At 38.5% G+C, this 20,040-nt stretch overlaps 1 protein-coding gene across 3 annotated transcripts in view; it reads right to left on the bottom strand.

The window, feature by feature from the left end:
• The window catches only part of F13A1 (coagulation factor XIII A chain), a 122,500-nt gene that overhangs the window by 63,475 nt on the left and 38,985 nt on the right, over positions 1-20,040 (bottom strand). For all 3 annotated transcript variants that reach the window (XM_039350681.1, XM_039350673.1, XM_039350686.1), the window contains exon 4: positions 416-667. In XM_039350681.1, coding sequence (XP_039206615.1) covers positions 416-667 — 252 coding nt within the window. The remainder of the gene's footprint in view (positions 1-415; positions 668-20,040) is intronic.

The following is a 20,040-nucleotide window of genomic DNA, read 5'->3' as shown; positions in this document are numbered from 1 at the left end:
CCATTCTGCAAACGGTGCTGCACCAGTTGAGTCGTCCTTGACTTACGACCGGTTGAGTAGTCCTCGACTTAGGACCGGTTGGGGGTCGCAACATTAAAAAGGTTGAGAACCACTGCTCTAACACTTGGACTTGAATTTCCATGAAACTCTAATGTTAAATAGCAAAGACTGGTCATCTAAAACATCTGGAAGTAATTAGTGTGCCTACCTATAAACTACACAGGATTCTGGTAACACAAGCTGAATAATGAACATAAAGAAACTATACAACGGAACAAACTATCTGGACTTCTCAATTGCATCTCTTTAGAAAGTCAGATTAAGGTTCTTTTTGAATGAATTATAATAATACCAGTTGTGCTTAAGATGTGATTGTTATTATCATGATCATATATACACATTGTATTTGCCTTACCTTTACACCAGGGATTAAACAATATGTAAGTATCAGTGTCTGGGTTTCGTCTTGTTCTGAGAATGCCCATTGGAGTCAGCACTGCAACATACATGCGGAATTTTCCCACAATGCAGTCTGCAGCTGGCATAATATTCAAGGCCACAGAAGTGTTGGCACTGTGGGTGATCTTAGCACCCCATTTCCCACTTTTCAGCTCCTGAACCAAAGGAACACGGATGTAAGTGCCTTTGTTTTGTTGTGGGTATCGCCCTGCAGAAAAAGGGAAGAGAGTTTATTAACTTTGTGAATCAGTGTAGCAAATGAAAAGCTTCCTTTTGTTTGGATTGCCTAGCAAAATTTGGATTCACAATTTGGATATACTCAGGGGTACATCCACTATCCATTATAGCAAAAATAAGTAATGTATCAACAAGTATAATTTAGCTCCCTCTCTCTCTCTCCTCAAAGTGTTTGTCTTTAACACTTTTTTATGTTTCAAAAACAAACTTAACAAGGCAAGATTTTGTTTCATTTCCATACAATATATTTCTCCATCCTAGCACATTCCAGATTTGCAAAGATGACAGTTCCCAGAATTCTAAGCCAGTATCTGCTAAGAATTTTATGAATTTCCCCTCAACACATTTGAAGGACACAGGTTGGTCTAGGCTACCACTAAATAAGAAACGGAGTTTGGAGTATGGAGTAGTATGGTAGTATGGAGAACCATTTTGTTTTGACAGAACGCTGATAAAAAGAACCCAGGAAATATAGATCACAAAAACGTAATTTGTATTTTAATGACTTAACCCAGGAATAAGATGCTATCAGATGTATCAAAAGCAACAACCCAAGAGAGAGGACAGATAGAGTTAAGGATGGAATCTAAATATTGAATGCAAATTCATTTTTATTAAACATGAATGTTTTTAATACTGGGTTTCACTTGTGGTTTAACCAAATGGCAAACCGACCTACAAATAAAAGCTTCTGTGAAAGGAAAAGAAAAAGGCAACTTTCTATAAAGGTCAAGCCCACATAGCTAGCCAACTCAAAAAGTGAGACTACATCTGTTTATAATAAACATAATCTTGAAAATTGTGAAAGTAAGTCCCCAAGCAGGCTTAAATCAAACCAATTAAGATGGAGTCTTTTTGAAGCATTTCCTTCTCAGGTTCCCCACATCTGGCTGACCTGCCTCTTACACCAATTAACCCTTCTGCTGACTCCTACACTCTCTCACACTTGGGGAGAATGTGATCTGGGGTCTATTAAATGTATCCTTTAAGATTTGGTGTTAACCCATGGACTTGGTAATGCCTCAAACAGGCATGCTCTCCAGAAGCATCTGTAATTATAAGTCCTGATATGCTCTCTTAAGAGGGTCCTCTGCCTTTTCTGCCACTGCTCCTTGGAGTTGGCTTCCATGACTTTTCATTTCCTTCTGCTAATCATTCTTCAAAATTCCCCATTTTTGGAGCATCGCTCAGAGCTTGGCAATAATTTTTTCTTTAGAAGCTCAGATTCACCCTCTGGAGCTGATAGTGAAGAGTCAAGGATAGGACTCAGAGAGGTTTTTTTTTTTTTTTTTTTACTGATGTTACAGATATCATCGGCCCTAATTATAGAGATCAACTATTGTAAAATCATACAATCAATTCCGTTATTTGTAACAGGTGCAGAATCTAAATTTTATTTATATTTCTTCCATCCTTACATGGTAATGGGCTTCTTATAGTTTGTTTCTCAGTCTTCAATGTGGAGGGTCTCTGTACTTTGTTTCGATAATGCTCCTGTCTGACTTGGGCGCTTGCCCCCTAGTTTTGCCATCTTTAGCCTTTACACCAGGGGTCTTCAAACTTGGCCCTTTTATGACTTGTGGACTTCAACTCCCAGAATTCCTCAGCCAGAAACGCTGGCTGAGGAATTCTGGGAGCTGAAATCCACAAGTCGTAAAAGGACCAAGTTTGAAGACCCCTGCTTTACACCAACTGAGCCACTTAGTTTCTAAGTCCCACTGCACTAAATCTACTATCTAGTCTAAGTCCCTGCAAAACAACTAACCACTCAACCCAGTTATTATTCTCTCTGATGGGCCCCATCTCCACTGCTTTCATCTTTCATCTATTATTGCCTGTTCTCTTCTACTTTGTAAAGTTTTTCAGGGAAGGAGGTGGAAAGAAAGATGAAAAATAAGCCTCACAGACTGCATTAAGCTACATGTTTTGGCTTTAAATGTTACATAAACCCAGCACTATGATTTATAAATCTTGATTTATGGTTGAATGATTTGTGTGTAGCCAGGTGGTAGCTTATTCAGTAACTAAAATAAACCATGGGTTTAAAATAAACCATGGAAAAGGCCTCTGCCGCCTGAATATATGGCTGCAGAGCAATTTCATGCCCCCCCCACACCGATCCAGACTTCAGAGGCCTTTTCCAAGCCTTCAGAGCCTGGATCCATGGCTGCAGAGCAATTTTGCTGCTCCTGCACAGCCTGATCCAACCTCCAGAGGCCCAGAAAATGTCTCCGAAGCACAGATCTATGGCCGTGGAGTGATTTTGTGGCCCCCTGTGGCCTGATCTGAACTCTGGAGGCCTGGAAAAGACCTCCGGAGCCCAGATCTATGGCCACAAAGCAATTTTGCAGCCCCCCGTGGTCTGATCTGGGCTCCAGAGGCATGGAAAATGCCTCTGGAGCCCAGATTCATGGCTGCAGAGCGATTTTGTGACCCTCCTGTGGCCCGATCCAGGCTCTGGAGGTCTTTTCCAAGCCTCCAGAGCCCAGATCTATGGTCATGGAGAGATTTTGCGGGGCCCCAGTGGCCCAATCCAAAAAAGGCCCCCCCAGCTGCCCGATCTGGAAAAGGCCTCCAGACCCCAGATCAGGCCTCTGGGAGGGGGGGCGCAAAATTGCTCCGTGGCCATGGATCCAGGCTCCAGAGGCTTGGAAAAGGCGGAGCCCAGATCGGGCTGCAGAGGCCCCCGCAAAATCACTCTGTGGCCATAGATCCGGGCAGCAGAGGTCTTTTCCAGGCCTCCGGAGCCCTGATTGGATCACGGGGGGCTGTGGACGCACCCCCTGGCCTCAGATCGGAGTGGCAGCAGGAACCACGGCAAAGAGGAGACAGACCTTTTCCAGTGAGTGATCGGTGCCTCGGAAGCTCCCTAAAGCGGTTTCTTCTCCCCCCCCCCCAGCTCCATAAAGGGCTTTTGACTGGAGCCGGAGCTGTGCGTGAGTTCTGGCACCTTTTTTTTTTCAAAAAAAAGCACTGATTCTAGTTTGTACTAATATTATTTCTCCATTCTTTCAGTCTTTACAAATTATCCATGCAACTATTACATTCATACATATCTACTCAGTTTCTCAGTCCAAAACACATCACAATCAGCATAGAAATGTTCATATCCATTCATATTTTCAACTAGCAACCCTCTAACATTTACCACAAGCAGGGCTTTTTTTCTCATAGAATGGCCAGAATGGAGTTCCAGCACCTTTTTTGGATGGAACCTTGTAGGATAGGCAAGGCAGGTTGTATGACGTGTGTGAGTTCTGTCATCTTTTTTTTTTTTTTTAGGAAAAAAGCACTGATCATAAGCATTCCTGAAACAACTGATCCATATAAGCAACAAAGGGGACATCATATATCCTTGTCTTACTCTCTGACAGTTTTGGATCATTTGTTAAGCTTTCTTTTTATTCTCTCCATGCTTCACTTTCAACATATGCCACTCGTATCATATTCAGCAACCAACCTTTAACTCCAATTTTGTGCAAAAACTCTGCAATTCCTACCTATCATTTAAATCAGAAAATGTACAATATATTTTTTCTCATAAATATATTTTTCTCCATGACACTTGAAGAACAATAGTCTATTCTGCATAACCTACGACCAGCACAAAATCACAATGTACTTCCCAAATAGCATTTATTGTCATGTCTTGTACTCTTTGGATAAAAATTCTGCTAATATTTTCCCCAACACACCTAACAAATTAACCTCCCTTCCATTCATTCTTGCTACCTTTGCCTTGAGTACGATAATGGTATTCTTCCAATTGTCAGGTACTGGTATAGTTTTCACACATATATTAAACATGTTATACATGTCACTCCATAAATAAATCATGTCTATTTTTCAGGGCCATCACATATGGGTTCCATATTTTTATTTTATTTCCATGTAAGTTCCAGTGCCCTCCTGGAAATATAGATTTCTGATGCGATTCCTTAGATTTCCAGTATTGTTTCCCACTTCCTATTAAAGAATTAAAAGAATCTAAAAATAAAAAATAAAAACAAAATCAGACTGGGCAAGAAGCCTGGGTGGTTTCAAAAGGCTGTCAATGTGTTTATGTTTTAATTTTTATCCCATCTATTATACAGAAAAGATCAGAATTGTGCATGCTATGGTATACTTTGTGATACTCTATGGAAGTGGAAAGTTGGGCTTTGGCGAAGAAGGATGGGAAACTATTGACACTTTTGGACTTTTGGTGTTGCCAAAAACACCTGAGAATACCAAAACAAACTTAAAGCAAACAAAAACCTGGATCCATAAGCATTCTCACTCAAAACATATATGACCAGATGCAAATTATCCTACTTCAGGCAGATTATGGGAAGGCCTAGCTATCTGGAGAAGGCTCTAATGCTGGGAAAGGTAGAAGAAAAGAGAAGAAAAGGATGAGTGCAACAGGAAAATGGATTGCTTCAGTTACAGTAGTGCTGGTGCATTGTTGGAAGACCTGAAAGATATTGTCATGGTTAAAATCTCCTGTATATGTTCTTTAAAAAATAAACAGTGACAATGGTACATAATCAATCAATCATTATATAAATGGATCCCCAGATTAGCTGACACAAACTTCTGTGCTTTTGGGATTACCTCTGAAATAGCACAGTTTTGTAAGGGTCATGTCAAGATTCAACTTAATTCTCTCATACCTAAGTATGGTTAACTGTGAAGTGGGAGTTCCTGTCATTGTCAATACAGATTTATCTAACCTGCAGCTATAGAAGAAACATAGCAAACTACACTGTGCTAAGGCAATTAACTTGTGAAATGAAAATTGCTGAAAGCCACAGATCAGTGTGCCCAGGAAGCCTAGATTTTGCCTCATTGTTGCCTTTGCCTATGGCAGGGTCCTACATTTTTAAAATATTATGGAGGAAGAGAGGAAGATTTAACATAGAAACAACCTGTATAATACTGTTAGGTGTTTTTTTTAATATTTGGGTAGTTCTTCTAAATCTGCCTAGGCTTACACAATTCTTTCAAAGACTTGACATCAGCAACTGAGGCTCTGTTTTGCATTAAAATATAAACGATGGGAAAGCAAGGCTTTCTTACCCAAAAAATTCACCAAATTTCTCTGTCTCATGGGTTTTAACCATGCTTCAAAGCCTTCCTAGTTCAGAAGGACTTTTTAACAAAACCATTTTACTTTTTTTAAATGGTTGTACATGATATATTGGTATATATTATCATCCACTTGCATCATTTATTGTATCATTCATTGATTAGTTCAGTCATTGAAATCCTATTAAGGTTGTCAAGACTGGGAAACACTGGTCTAGATTTTTTCCTTCTGAAAAATATGCCTGTGAGGTTTAAAAAGAAAGCCCTAGCAAATTAAACATTAAAATTAAATAAGCCCCAATTGCATTAAATATTTTATGCATGCACCTTGTGGACTGACTGCTTCCAGAAGGTGCAAGCAGTCTTATTTGCTCCTCCTGGCGTTCCTCTGCTGCTTCTGCTGTTGGTAGGAGTAGAATTCATACCTCCAAAGACCACCTTTGAAGGAATTCATACTTTCAAAATAAGCAGCTCAGGCAGGCAGGATTAACACTTATAAATCCATCAGCTACTGAGGAAAAGTTCCTTGCTCTCAGATGAAATGAAACTTTCTCTCTGAAAGGTAGCCAATCGCAGCAAAGATAACCATCATTTCATACAGTTTATTCCCTAGATTTACTGAGATTACAGCTCAGATGACATCCATTTGAAAGTTTACGGTCTCAGGTTTAAGTCTCCAAGATAACAAAAAAAGAGAGCAAAATTAATCTGAGAGTTTTGGGTAGGTGGAGATTGTCATTTTAGCAATTGCTTTTCAAGAACAAGTAGCTTCTGAGAAGAGAGTAAAAAAATCAAGATGATGTTTGCAACATTGCTGTCAAAGCCTTGCCCCTTTGTGTGTGATGCTGATGTGTGTACAAACGTGGAGGGGGTTGCATGGGTTGCATAGTCACAGTTACCATCTCGATTTTTTTGACCTCCTGTGGACCCGCCCCCCCCACCAGTCCAATCCTCTGCTTAATCTAAGAAAATCAAGTTACACTACTATGTAAGGCACTCTTGCTTCTCATCAGTTTCCACTGATGCAGAGACCATGATCCCTCTAGGGCAGGGGGTCCCCAAACCTTGGGCTGCGGCCCCTATCTGGCCTTGAGCCTTTCAGGAACTGGGCTGTGGAAATGGCAGGCAAGCGTGTGCGCATCCCCGCTCACATGAGCATGTGTGCTCCATTTGCACGAGCGGCGGGCATGTATTATTCCCTAGATTTACTGAGTTTACAGTTCAGAAGACATCCGTTGAAAGTTCATGCTCTTATGTTTAAGCCTCCAAGATAACAAACACCATGCAAAATTAATGTGAGAATTTGGGTAGGTAGAGATTGTCATTTTAGCAATTGCTTTTAAAGAACAAGCGGCTTCTGAGGAGAGGGCAAAAAAGTCAAGATGGCATTTGCCTGTGACTTGCGTGGAACCGTCCCTACTGGTCCACAACTGGTCCACAAAGCCGAAAAGTTTGGGGAACTCTGTTCTAGGGAATTGGATCCATTGTAATTGCCTCTGTACCAATACTGAATAAGTCGATCTAATCTTTTGCTTATTCCAAACTTTTTTAATCAAATGAAATATTCTTTTTTTCTTCAGTCAAAAATAAGATGCCCTTTTGTTTTTCGTTAAGGTCTAGAAACAGCCTGCATTTCAGTCATTTGTGGAGCTTAAGGAAGCTGCAGACATGGCTAGGACCAAGAATGGTAAGACCACTTCTTCGTTCTTCCTGACCTCATCTCACCTCTTTTCTTTTCTGGCACATGGCACTGTCACCTCTTGAGCAAAATCAGGAACAGATTGCTTTGACCAGATTACAGTCCTCTATTTACAACCACTTGTTTAGCAACTGTTCAGAATTGCAACAGCACTGAAAAAAAGTGACTTACGATGAGTCCTTGTACTTACAACCGTAACAACATCTCCACAGTAACTGATCAAAATTCAGGTACTTTGCATGTATTTAGGATGGTTGCAGCATTCCAGCATTGCCGTTTGTGACCTTCCCCATCAACATCCGACAAGCAATCAATGTGGGGGGGGGGATCATGATTCACTTAATAGAGGGATTCACTTAACAAGCATGACCAAAAAAGGTCATAAAATTGAGCATGGCTCATTTCATAACTGCCTTGTTTAGCAACAGAAATTCTAATTCCAATCATGGTTATAAGTTAAGAGCTACCTACACTAGCTTCAAAAGGGGCTTTAAATTAGATCAGAGGTTACAGGTGGCCAATCCCTGTCTTTCATAATAGGATTCACTTTTCATATCCTTAAAATGTTTTTATGGCCATCGTTCCATTGTGTTTGTATTCTTCTCATGCAAACGAGGTGTTTCTGTGTCCTCCTTCATATCAGGTCACACACATAAACCCATACTATCATTCTAACCAAGCTTGAAACCAAATGTTTTAATTTTTTTTTCATTTCCTAGAACAGAGAGAAAATGTGATACTTTGAAGACAACTGAAATTGATATAACAAAGCCATCAATTTTCTGAGCAGTGCTTGCCCCTGCACGCCCATCCCCATACACACACCATTTGTGCCAATAGTCATAGATATTTGTTGTATTTTTGCATAATCATCTACATGATGCAAAGTGGAGCAGGCGTCTTACCCCTTAAGCCACAGCATCTCAGTTACACTGATGTCAGTTTTTACTGTACCGTAATAATAAGCCTTGCTGTTATGTGCCCACCACCACTACAGGGATGGAAAATTGCTCCTCATAAACAGCAGAGGGAGCACAAAGACGGAGAAGAGAAGCTGTTGGCTGAATTCTCACATTAGCAGTTACTGTGTTCTCTCCTTTGGCAAATATTTGCTCTCATCCTTAAAGTAATATTTTGAAAGCAGGTGTTCACCACCATAAAAATTAGATTTAAAACATAACTGGATTCTGTTTTTAATTATTCGGTGCAGCAGCACCTAAACAATCTTATAACGATGCATGTTTCCGCTTTAGGGAAAATGTTTACACATGATAAGATTCCTGTTTTTTCCTCTCCCTCTCATTATTTGATTTATTTATTTTACTGTGAGGGACTTTTCATAGCTAGTATTAAAACAACAGGCTCCCAGGCATGTCCAAGAAATATAATAAATGCGACAGAATGATGAATAACTAGAGTAACCTTGTGAGAAGGGTATATTACAAGGTGATGTGATAATATCTGAGTTTCTTTGTAGGAATCAGCTGTAAAGAAAGAACTAGTAAGAAAACACCCAGTGTAAAATCACATTTTGACAGTAAATAAAATGGGGGAAATAAATATTTACATGTAAAGTGCCAAAGAGGTCAATACTTGAATACTTCAGGAAAATATGATTCCCAGACAATAAACAAAACCCCAGATCCATTTCATGTTTTCAATGGATGTTAATTGTTCTCATGCAATTAATATGGTATCTAATAGACCTTAAACCCAAAACAGCTGAAATCAATAGTGAAAACATCAGGTGTATCCCTGCATTGTTTCCAGATCCAGTTAAAATTTGAAAGCCTTCATCCTGCTAGTACTCCATGCTATCCTAATCTCAGATTTTTTTTTTACTATCTATGACCTATTGAACTATTTTCTTCCTTCCTCATCCTTCCCTTTGATATTACATATCTTATGTTGCATGCTTGTACAGTCAAGAAAAATTGTGCTACTGATTTTACTTAGCTATTCGAGAGGCAGTTTTGGCTGAAAACGGCTTAAAATGCTTCAAACAAAAAACAAACTTTTTGTTATTTTTGCTGTTTATATAAGTATCATCTTATTACACTCTCTTACCGTAACTGTTATTCACTGAATATGTTGTAATATCTATACACAGTAATTAAAAGGAACAGGAATCCTATCTTCCTTCCTATTCATAAGCGCACACATAAAAAAAGCAATTAACCTAAGCTTACCACCACTTGCATATTCATCAGGAAATATACTATACAGGCAATGCAAGCAGCCAGATTAGGGTAACCATAGAATATCGGTCTTTGAAAAGTTTTATGATGTGCATATTTTATGCCCTTAGATGCAACTTTAAAGTGCACTCTTAAATATGTTAATGTGTAAAGATGCACCATAGCTTAAATTCTCCAAGATATGTATTGAAGGACTTATGAAAAGAGGGAAAAAATAAATGATGCTTCACACTATGATTTTTTTCAGAAAAATTAGCCACATCAGCACAATGCCAAAATAAATAAATAAAAATAAAATTCTATTACTTCTTGTGCACAGCTTTCAACTCAAGGGTCAGATAGGCTTCACTCCTTTCTCTCCAGACCTTAATACATTTTTTCAGGAATTACCCGCTAAGCTGATTTGTACCATAAGCTGATTTGCATATGGAATAGCCCTCCTAGGATCATATTATATCTGATACTATATCCTTACCAATGAATCCCTAAGCAGAAGGAAGGTTTAGACTCAAAATTATTTACAACTGCTAATTTAGAAAATGTTTGCATAAGGGCAGTACTCTGAAAGTACTGGCTTGTGGCACAGTGGTTAGAATGCAGTATTGCAGACTAATTCTGCTGATTGCCAGCAGTTTGATCCTGACCAGCTCAAGGTTGACTCAGCTTTCCATCCTTCCGAGGTCAGTAAAATGAGGACCCAGACTGTTGGGGCCAATATGCTGACTTTGTAAACCGCAAAGCGAGGGCTGTAAAGCACTGTGTAGCAATATATAAGTCTAAGTGCTATTGCTATTGCTATTATTGTCTGGAAAGTGAATTTATGTGAAGGAATAAATATTTCCTTGATAGCATGGTATCATTTTAAGCCAATGCGAAATAGCAAGTAACTGAAATATTAAAAATATTTAAGTAATTTATTTTATATGGCCAATAATGTTTAAATTAATCCATATCTATAGTCAGAGGAATGGATACAACTTTAAATTTCTCTAGCCTATGTCTCTTGTGTAACAGTATAATCGAGCAATTACGTTAAAGGGGAATGAAAATGAGAAATGTATGAGAAATGGTTGATCATCATAGAAAAAAGGGATAAATTCGTCAAGCGCATACTTTCTACATATTTATATAAAATTATTATTTTAAAGAATGTTGAATAAAACTTTATATTTGGTGGGAAGACATGTCTCAGTTTTCCATCTGATCCAATAGCAGACATATCATATAGTTTAGATAAAAATCTCCTCTTGCTCTTTTTTTTCTTTTGCTTTTTTTATAGTCAAAACAAAAGATACCAAATTTCTCATTTTTCTCACTTTCCCCCCTTCTTCAAATGCCTTTTAGCCCTTCTCTCTCTCTCTCTCTCTCTCTCTCTCTCTCTCTCTCTCTCTCTCTCTCTCTCTCTCTCTCTCTCTCTTAATAGCTTCAAAGTTTGTCCCGCATAACAGCAGGCATGTTTTTAGGATCCAAATATATCTAATTAAATTTTGGTTTGAAAACACAGTTCTGATTTTTATAGTTCCAAAAGATGATTTATCCCATCTTCATAAAAGGTAACTCAGTTTGCCTTCAGCATATCTTGCTCCTTAGGACATTAAAAATAAATGAAAGGAAACATACTTTCCCATCATGCCCGTTCTAATAAAAGGTACTCGCAGCTAATTATTCCAATGGGAAGGTTTGAATCTGCCAAATAAATATTTGTATTCCCCCCCCCACAAAGGCATAAAATATTATTCATTCAAAGGAAGTTTCTGTTAGAGACGGGAACAATTTACCAAAATTATGGTATTTTGGTAATTTGTTCCCCTTCTCTAACAGAAATCCTTTGAAGGAAGAATTATTTACGACTATTAAGCCATGTTTCCTAAAATGAATGGAACACACATATTCACGCAAGTCTTACATGCCAGCTGCTAAGCTAGGAAAAACAAATATGTCGACTTAATGCACAATTGTGTCATGCTTTCTAATATAGCTAGGCAGAAATGAGCAGGAAAGCACGTCTTCACACTTTCAGACTGGGTGCAACTGAACTGTACATTTATAGCTCAGTGCTTGCCACTGCAGTATTAAATCATCATTAATTGTTACCTTCATTTATTACCCACCTTCAGCATATCTGACATACACATAAACAGAGAAATTAAAACAGCATTATGTATACAGCTCATAATCTCCATTCAAGAGTGGTACAATTGTGTTGTTATCCAAGTAGCCCCCAAATTTTCCAATACAATAAAACAGAATTCACCTGCTTCAACAAGTGTAGCCAAACAAGAATATTGTGTATGTTCATGCAAGTCTGAAAACAAGGGTGAGTGTTAGCATTTGAAATCCGTGTTTCATGCATATACTAACTCCTTGAGTCTGGCTATAATAATAATAAAAAAAAGATGTCCTGCTCTAACATCCTATGAGTGGACCCAACAGTTGTGCATTTATTTTTGTACATTCCCAAATGCAGGGTCCTCTTATTCCAAGAACAGCACTCGACATGATATGCAGGTAGTAAAAGAGCAGGGAAAGTCTGTGATTGGATGTCTTGGTGAGCTCTGGTGGAGCAGCGGTTAAAGTGCAGTACTGCAGGCAAATTCTGCCCACAGTCTGGAGTTCAATCCTGATGGGACTCAAGGTTGACTAGCTTTCCATCCTTCCAAGGTTGGTAAAATGAGGACCCAGATTGTTGGGAGCAATATGCAAATAATGCTTACATTTTAAATCACCCCGAGGTTGCTATAAAGCACTATGTGTCAGTATATAAGCTTAAGTGCCATTGCTATTGTCATCTCAGAGTATTTAATTATTAGTGTAGTGTAGTGTGGTGTGGTGTAGTGTAATATAGTATATGATTTGTATCCTGCCTTTATTATTTTTACAAATAACTCAAGGCAGCAAATATACTTAATACTTCTTCCTCTTCCTATTTTTCCCACAGGAAAAATAGCCCTGTGAGGTGGGTTGGGCTAAAAGAAAATGACTGATCCAAGGTCACCCGACTGGCTTTCATGCCTAAGGTGGGATTAGAACTCACAGTCTCCTGATTTCTAGGCCAGCCCTTTAACCATCACACCGTCTCTATCAATACTAGATATAATAATTACAGTATGTATAATTAATATATATAATAATAATTAATAATAATAATTAATATATATTATAATGTATCATGTACATCATGTCTATGTAAATTGCATTCCAATCCTCTGAAGACTAAACTTGCTGTTTCTATCTGTGCCTCATAACAATATTTATTAGAACTAGAATAAGCTTTTAGAATTTTATTTTGTTTCTAAAACTGACCTGTGATATTCCTCTGCTGTGATTGCACAACACCTGGGATTTTTTTGCAAGTCTATCTTACCACAGTTACGGGAAATCCCCAGAGAAGCTGACAGATTGATGTGTTTTTAAAAATTCAGCTCTGTGTATTTATTAAGAGAAGAGTGAATATTTAGACAAGAAGGAAAAACAGTGGCCATCAGTCTAATATCACTTCAAGAGTCCAAAGATTAAGTAGAATACAAAAGCCAAGAAAAGATTGTACTGAATAATAAAAAAGTCCTTTTATGGATGCTTTGATGTGTATTGGCTGATTAGCTTTTGAAAAAGTGTTTAGGGGCACAGACCTATATAAATGGGTTTTACAAAGCCATTTTGGCAAAGGTCAAATCACTACAAAGATTTATATCATAGAAATGGAGCGGCAATGCAGTGAAGCAGTATATAGGGCACTAAATGGGCTGGGTCCAGTTATATGAATCTAACCCGGTCTTACATTCGACTATATATATTTCAGACCTATTTTAAAATCAAGACCAAGTAGAGATATTTTGAAATATATTAACATTTTTCTTGCAAATAAAAGTCCGAAAATTAACAGTAGCAACAACCAAATTTTGAATGAAGTTTGAGATTTACATATTGTATTATTGGTTAAACTAGTCAAGATGCCAAATTGTAGATTTCTACATTTTTATTCTGCGTCTTGTGGCTGTAAATAAAACTATATACAGATAGTCCTTGACTTATAATAGTTCATTTAGTGACCATTCGAAGTTACACTGAAAAAAGTGACTTATGACCGTTATTCACACTTATGACATTTGCAGTATCCCCCTGGTCACATGATCAAAATTAAGATGCTTGACAATTGGTTCATATGTCCTGGGGTCACATGATTCTTCTTTGATGACCTTCTGTCAAACAATGTCAATGGGGGAGCTAGATTCATTTAACAAGCATGTTACTAACTTTACCCCTGCAGTGATTCATTGAATAATTGTGGCAAGAAAAGTCATAAAAATGGGGCAAAACTCACTTAACAAATGTCTCACATAGCAACAGAAATTTTGGGCTCAATTGTGGTTGTAAGTTGAGGACTACTTGTATACATTCAACTATAGAGGCCCCACTGGCAGGTCAATTGGAAAAACCATGGGAAGCAAGACGTCTTTTCAATGATGGATCCTTAACTGGCTGTTTTTTAAACATCTGCCTGCTTTGAACTTGCCTTTAATTGTAACTGATTGGTTAATTAATAACAGCTGTGGTTCCAACTCTTTTGCAGGCAGTCCTCAATTTGGGATTGAATTGTCCATCACTAAGCAATGTGGTTATCAAGTGAGTCACATCCAATTTTACAACCGTTTTGCCGTGGTTAATAAGAGAATCACACAGTCATTAAGTGACTCCATGTACCCCTGTTAACTTGGTTTGTTTGGAAGCCTCCTGGAAAAGGTTGCAAATGGCAGTTAAATGACAAAGGCACTGTGACACGACAGGGCTTTTGTCATTTGCCTCTTCTTGATCTCTCCTGCGGATTCCTACACAGCAGTTGTCGTAAAATATATGCCGATGGCCAAGCAACTGAATTTGGATCGCGTGACTGCACAGATTCTGTACCAGTTGTAAGTGTGAGGACCAGTCATAAATCACTTTTTTCAGTGCCATTGTAACTTTGGACAGTTGTTAAATGAGTGGTCATAATTTGAGGACTCCTTGTATGGGCTTGGTTCTGCTTCTCTTACTCAGAAAGAGATTTGCTTTGGCAAGATGTAATGGTGATACTGTTCACCTTGATGGAGCACCGGGTGTCCCTTTGAAGCCTTGACTAGAAGGCTTCGTCAGCTGCGGAAGAGGCTTCTCTGTGTAAGCAACATGAAGGAACTATCATTACACAGACGAGTGTTGTAGAAGTGATTTGCTTAAAGCACTGAAGCAAAAGCTCCCTTCGGTGTTTGCATAGGGTTTTTAGTAACAAGTCAGTGCCTTAGTGTACACTGGAGAAAAGGTATTATAGAGGAAACCACAGAAAGTGATGCTTTTGTTAAAAAAAAAAAAGGTTTGGCTTTTATCTTTGCCTATTTGATTTTTTTTTTTTTTTTAAGGATTTGGAGTCGTGAGACATTTCACGTTGACATTGTCAGCTGACCAGAGCTTCTGGGAATGGATGGCCTAAAGGCACAATAAGTAAGAAAATAATAAATAAAGTAAATATTAAAAAAAACTATATTCATGCAGTGCTGGGACATAAGCTCCACCCCTTTCACCCATGGCATGACATCACATGACAAAAGAGGGGTGGGGCTTGTGCCATGACAGTGCTTTTGTCTTTTGCCCCTTCTCGACTTCTCTTGTGGATGCCTCTGAAAGGAAAACAAAAAGTATATTTTTCTTACCGATCTAGGAAGGCTGTCTACTCAGGGTGAAAATATCTTACCTTTGAGAGGCATAACTATTTATACAGCTTCCCCAGCTCTTTTAATATCAACTTGAGCGAGCAACAGAAAATGCTTATTTAGAAAACCCTTAAAGAGAAGCTCTCTCTAGGGCAGTGTTTCCCAAACTTGACAATTTTAAGGCATGTGGACTTCAACTCCCAGAATTCCACAGCCAGCGTTGCTGGCTGTGGAATTCTGGGAGTTGAAGTCCTCATGCCTTAAAATTGTCAAGTTTGGGAAACACTGCTCTAGGGTATAGGATTCAAGAATCCTATTTAATTTTTCTCCTGTACGTTATGTTCATGTCAGAGGTTGTTCCCCTTCTTCCTTCTGCTTCTCAATTGGTCTGACTTATTATCCACATAATAAGAAGAGCCTTGCTGAATCAGGACGAGGCCCATTTCATTCTAACCTTTTGTTTCTCTCTGTGGCAAGGAAGGAACTGAGATGTTGTTCTTTCCTTGCAAATGGGAAGGCATGCTTCCACAAAACAGGAGTAACGCTGAGTTTCAAGAATACGTAATAGGTCTTGACTGTTGCATCTTCCAAGAGTATAGGTAGTCCTCGACTTACAACATTTCATTTAGTGACCGTCCAAAGGTACAAAGGCACTGAAAAAGGTGACTTATGACCAGGGCTTTTTTTTTTTTTTTTTTTGTCATAGAATGCCCAGAATGGAGTTCCGGCACCTTTTTGGATGGAACCTTATAGGGTAGGCAAGGTGGGTTGTATAACGTGTGTGAGTTCTGGCACCTTTTTTTGTTTTTTACAAAAAAAAGCACTGCTTATGACTATTTTTCATAGTTACAACCTTTGCAGCCTCCCCATAATCATGTGATCAAAATTCAGATGCATGGCAACAGGCTCATGCTTATGACTGTTGCTGTGTCCCAAGGTCATGTGATTACCTTTTGCAACCTTTTGGGAAGCCAGATTCACTTAATAGCTGGGTTATTAACTAATCAACTGCAGTGATTCACTTAACAACTGCGGCAAGAAAGGTTATAAAATGGGGCAAAGCTCACTTAACAAATGTCTCGCTTAACAACAGAAATTTTGGGCTCAATTGTGGTCATAAGTTAAGGAATATCTGTATGTCCAATTCTTTGCAAATTGATCCAAATTAGTGGTCATCATCAGGGCTTTTTTTTCTCATAGAACGTCCAGAATGGAGTTCTGGCACCTTTTTTTGGGATGGAAGCTTGTAGGGTAGGCAAGACAGATTGTATGACATGTGTGAGTTCCGGCACCTTTTTTTTTTTTTTTTACAAAAAAAGCACTGGTCATCACCATCCCTTGTAATAATGAATTCTACTTGTTAATTGAGCATGGTAGAGCGCCACATTTATAAATAGCTTCTCCCATCGACTGGACGCTACCCTGATGATACTGGCAGAAGCCAGCAAAAGCTTGGTTTTATTCTGGTTTTATTCTATTAAAACTTTTTATAGTTTTGTAAATTCCTGGTGTTCGTATATTTTATTGTTTAATATATATGATTTTATATATCTCAACAGTATCTCCCCATTTTTCTAAGTTAAAGAACCTTTTCATAGTCTTGACTCTTTTCATTAGGAAGTTGTTCAACCATCCATTTCTTCTGTGTTTTTTCCAGCTCGATTATATTTGAATTTGTGCAGTTTATAAAGTAATAAGAAGTCACATTCAATGTAAACCAAAATTCAATTAGTGTGAGGCTAGGGTGCACACGGATGAGGTGAGTGCATATGTAGTTGCCAGTGGGGTTTTAGATGCTAATTATCATTTGTGCAAAAAGGGGGAAAGGAAGGCCCCCCAAAAGAAAAGGCTAATTTTGAATAACTGCAGCCGAACAGAGGAGACAGCAATTATCCTTTGGATATGGGTTTATCCTCTTTTACTATTATAGTTCATTGATAAATATATAAAGTTTTATATTTAAACATTTTAATTGCCTATTCTGTCAAGCTGGAACCAATCACCCTATTTTTCATAGAAATATCACTTGGAATAGTGCGAATTCAAATAATGCAACCATTTCACGGGATTCATTAACTGCACTAATTGAAACCTACCTGTATAATCACCTGCAATGTTGGCAATTTTATTTTCAACTTCTTTTCTAACAATTCCTCACAGATCACCAGAAGATAATCCAAATGTTCTTGGGATATGGACTCTCAGTGGGTTAACATCCTGATCTCACAAAACATTGTCTGAAATGATTTCTTTTAAAGATTTCCCTTTCTTTCATGACATGAGAGATGCAGGACGTGATTGGCAGAGGATGGAACAAGAACAGTGCCAGAGATGGTCATCTCATTTTCCTCCCTCCTACATGAAGAAAGGGCTATAAAGTGTTTCAGCTTTTGATCAAATATTTGAAGTGGGTATACTGTAGGAGAGGTTATTCAGCAATTGCTGATAAGATTTACACTGTAAATTTTACAACCACAGAGGAAACTGAGGAAATAAACTTAGCTTCCAGTCTCTACGGCACACAAAAGAACTGATACCAGACCACCCAAGCACAGGCAAAAATATATAATAGGTATATATTAATCCCTAGCCTGGTCCATACTACCACGTGTAGCTATAATACAATCTAAACAAATTGGAACCCAACAACTCTAAAAAAAGGAAACTAGAGGTCTCCAAATCTTCTCATTTTCCAAAAGCCACAAAAGGATTGGAAGCAACTAAATTCCCAATGTATGCAGATTTCAAGGATGCATTTGCATGCACTGAGTAGATTTCAGGGTTCTTTGCTTCCTATCTCAACTCATGTGCCTTTTTTTTTTCCTTGTAAAGTAAAGTAAATGAATAGTTTTTAAGGCTGCAGAACCTGGATCTGCTCTGCAGTGACCAATAGGGCAGCACAAATATCAGCATTCTAACAGTGTCTTTTTCCTAATCTTGTCCTTGCCTTACCTCACCTAATTTGCATGTGGATTTGAGTTCTAAAGCATTCATTTATCCTATTTAGGAACCCAAAAGTTAGGGCACTATAACTAGCAGCTACAGGGATCAGGGAGAGTCAAAGAATTAGAAAGGTGGTGATGTAGAAGATGATATAAACAAATAGCGCTCCAATGTCCTCAGTTTCAAAATGTATTTTTTCCCCAGTTCCTCTTGAGCTGTAGTTAGATGGAATAAATTGGCTCAGCTGATGTCAAGGACTCATAAGGGTGAGTGGTACCAAGCCAGGCCTGGTGCCAAAACTTTATCAAAATGTCCTGACATGACTACCAAGAGGATAATCAATCATGCAAAATAAGCCATTACAAACACATTTAATTGTTTTATACATTGGCTGGAATTCAATGCATTTTTCAGGGACAGAGAACAGCCAAAGCTTTGTGCAATTCACAGCCCTATCCATATGTCTTTAATTCTTGAGTGCAATTTGGGACACTTTAGCTATTTATGGGGTGTGCACATGCTCAACTATTTGTGCCTTTAATAAGTGTACAACCCTGAGAACAAAGGCTGACAATCTACAAAGAATTCATGTGGTTACAATTGTACTTCACCCTGTTACCCCAGTTCACCTCTTACCTGATTTTACATATACACACAGACACACACACAAACTTTTTTTTCTTTGTATGATGATATTCTCCTCCCTGAGCAGCACGGTGGCCTAGAAGCGAAGCTCTTGCCTCACAATCAGGAGGCTGTGAGTTCGATCCTAGGTAGCATCAGATATTTCTCTCACTGGACGCATAGAGAAATATCTGCTGTGAACTCCACATAGGTGTCAAGAAGGGCATCCAGCCAGTAAATGCTCAGTTCCATTCAGTTGCCCTGATGAATGGGTGACTCCACCCTGATGCAAGGAATTACAGGGTTGTTAAAAGAAAAAAAATACTCCTACTTGCTAAGACAATCATTATTTCTTTCTATCTATCCTGCCTCAATTTTTATGCATATTGTTAAATTCGCAGGTTGGAGGCATTAAGAGGAGATGCATAGTGTAACAACAAGACTTCTTTATTGTTCTCTTCTACAACCAACAACAGAAAAACGGCGCGCAGGCGTTTTATAATGTCCTTGCAAAGGACAGCATCAACCAATCATCGTAGAGGCTGTTTCTCGCCTTGCGCATGTGCGCAAGGCTGGAGACAGCCATTCTGGTCCCGGGCAGTTTGCAGTCTGCCCAGGACCCTTTGCAACATTTCTGAGCCTGCTGAATGCTTTAGCAGGCTCAGGACATAACACATATCTAGTTAAAATGTCATTGATTTAATTTGTCAGAATTATCCTGTCTGGAAGTCTATGGATATGAGTCTCTTCTAAATCTTAGAAGTGTAATATTTAAGGGAGCCAATGAAGAAGGTGATAACAAATGAATTCTGTCCCTAGTGTACAGTAAAAAGTATAATTTTTAAATTAGTGATAATCTCAATTAAAGCTATAGTATTTTAGTACTGTAGTACAATAGTGTACGCTTAGCCAAAAGATACAACTAAGGAAATCACTTTCTGTCCCATGAATTACATTACTAACAGCAATAGTAAAAAAAGGACTAATGTCTCATTGCAGATAACTCTACCTTTTGCTTTGCATATCCTGGAAAACAGGAAGGAAAGCAAAAAGCCTTGGGTTATATACAAGCTTCTATGCTAGCCTCCCACTGCAAAAAACTATCCCCTCCTTCAAGAAGTAGCAGAGG

The sequence above is a fragment of the Crotalus tigris genome, unplaced genomic scaffold (assembly GCF_016545835.1).
Source record: "Crotalus tigris isolate CLP2741 ecotype Arizona unplaced genomic scaffold, ASM1654583v1 scf7180000017567.3851432, whole genome shotgun sequence".
NCBI classification, from domain to species: Eukaryota; Metazoa; Chordata; class Lepidosauria; order Squamata; family Viperidae; genus Crotalus; species Crotalus tigris.
The sequence above is the reverse complement of the archived record's forward strand: the minus strand, read 5'-3'. Positions and strand labels throughout refer to the sequence as shown.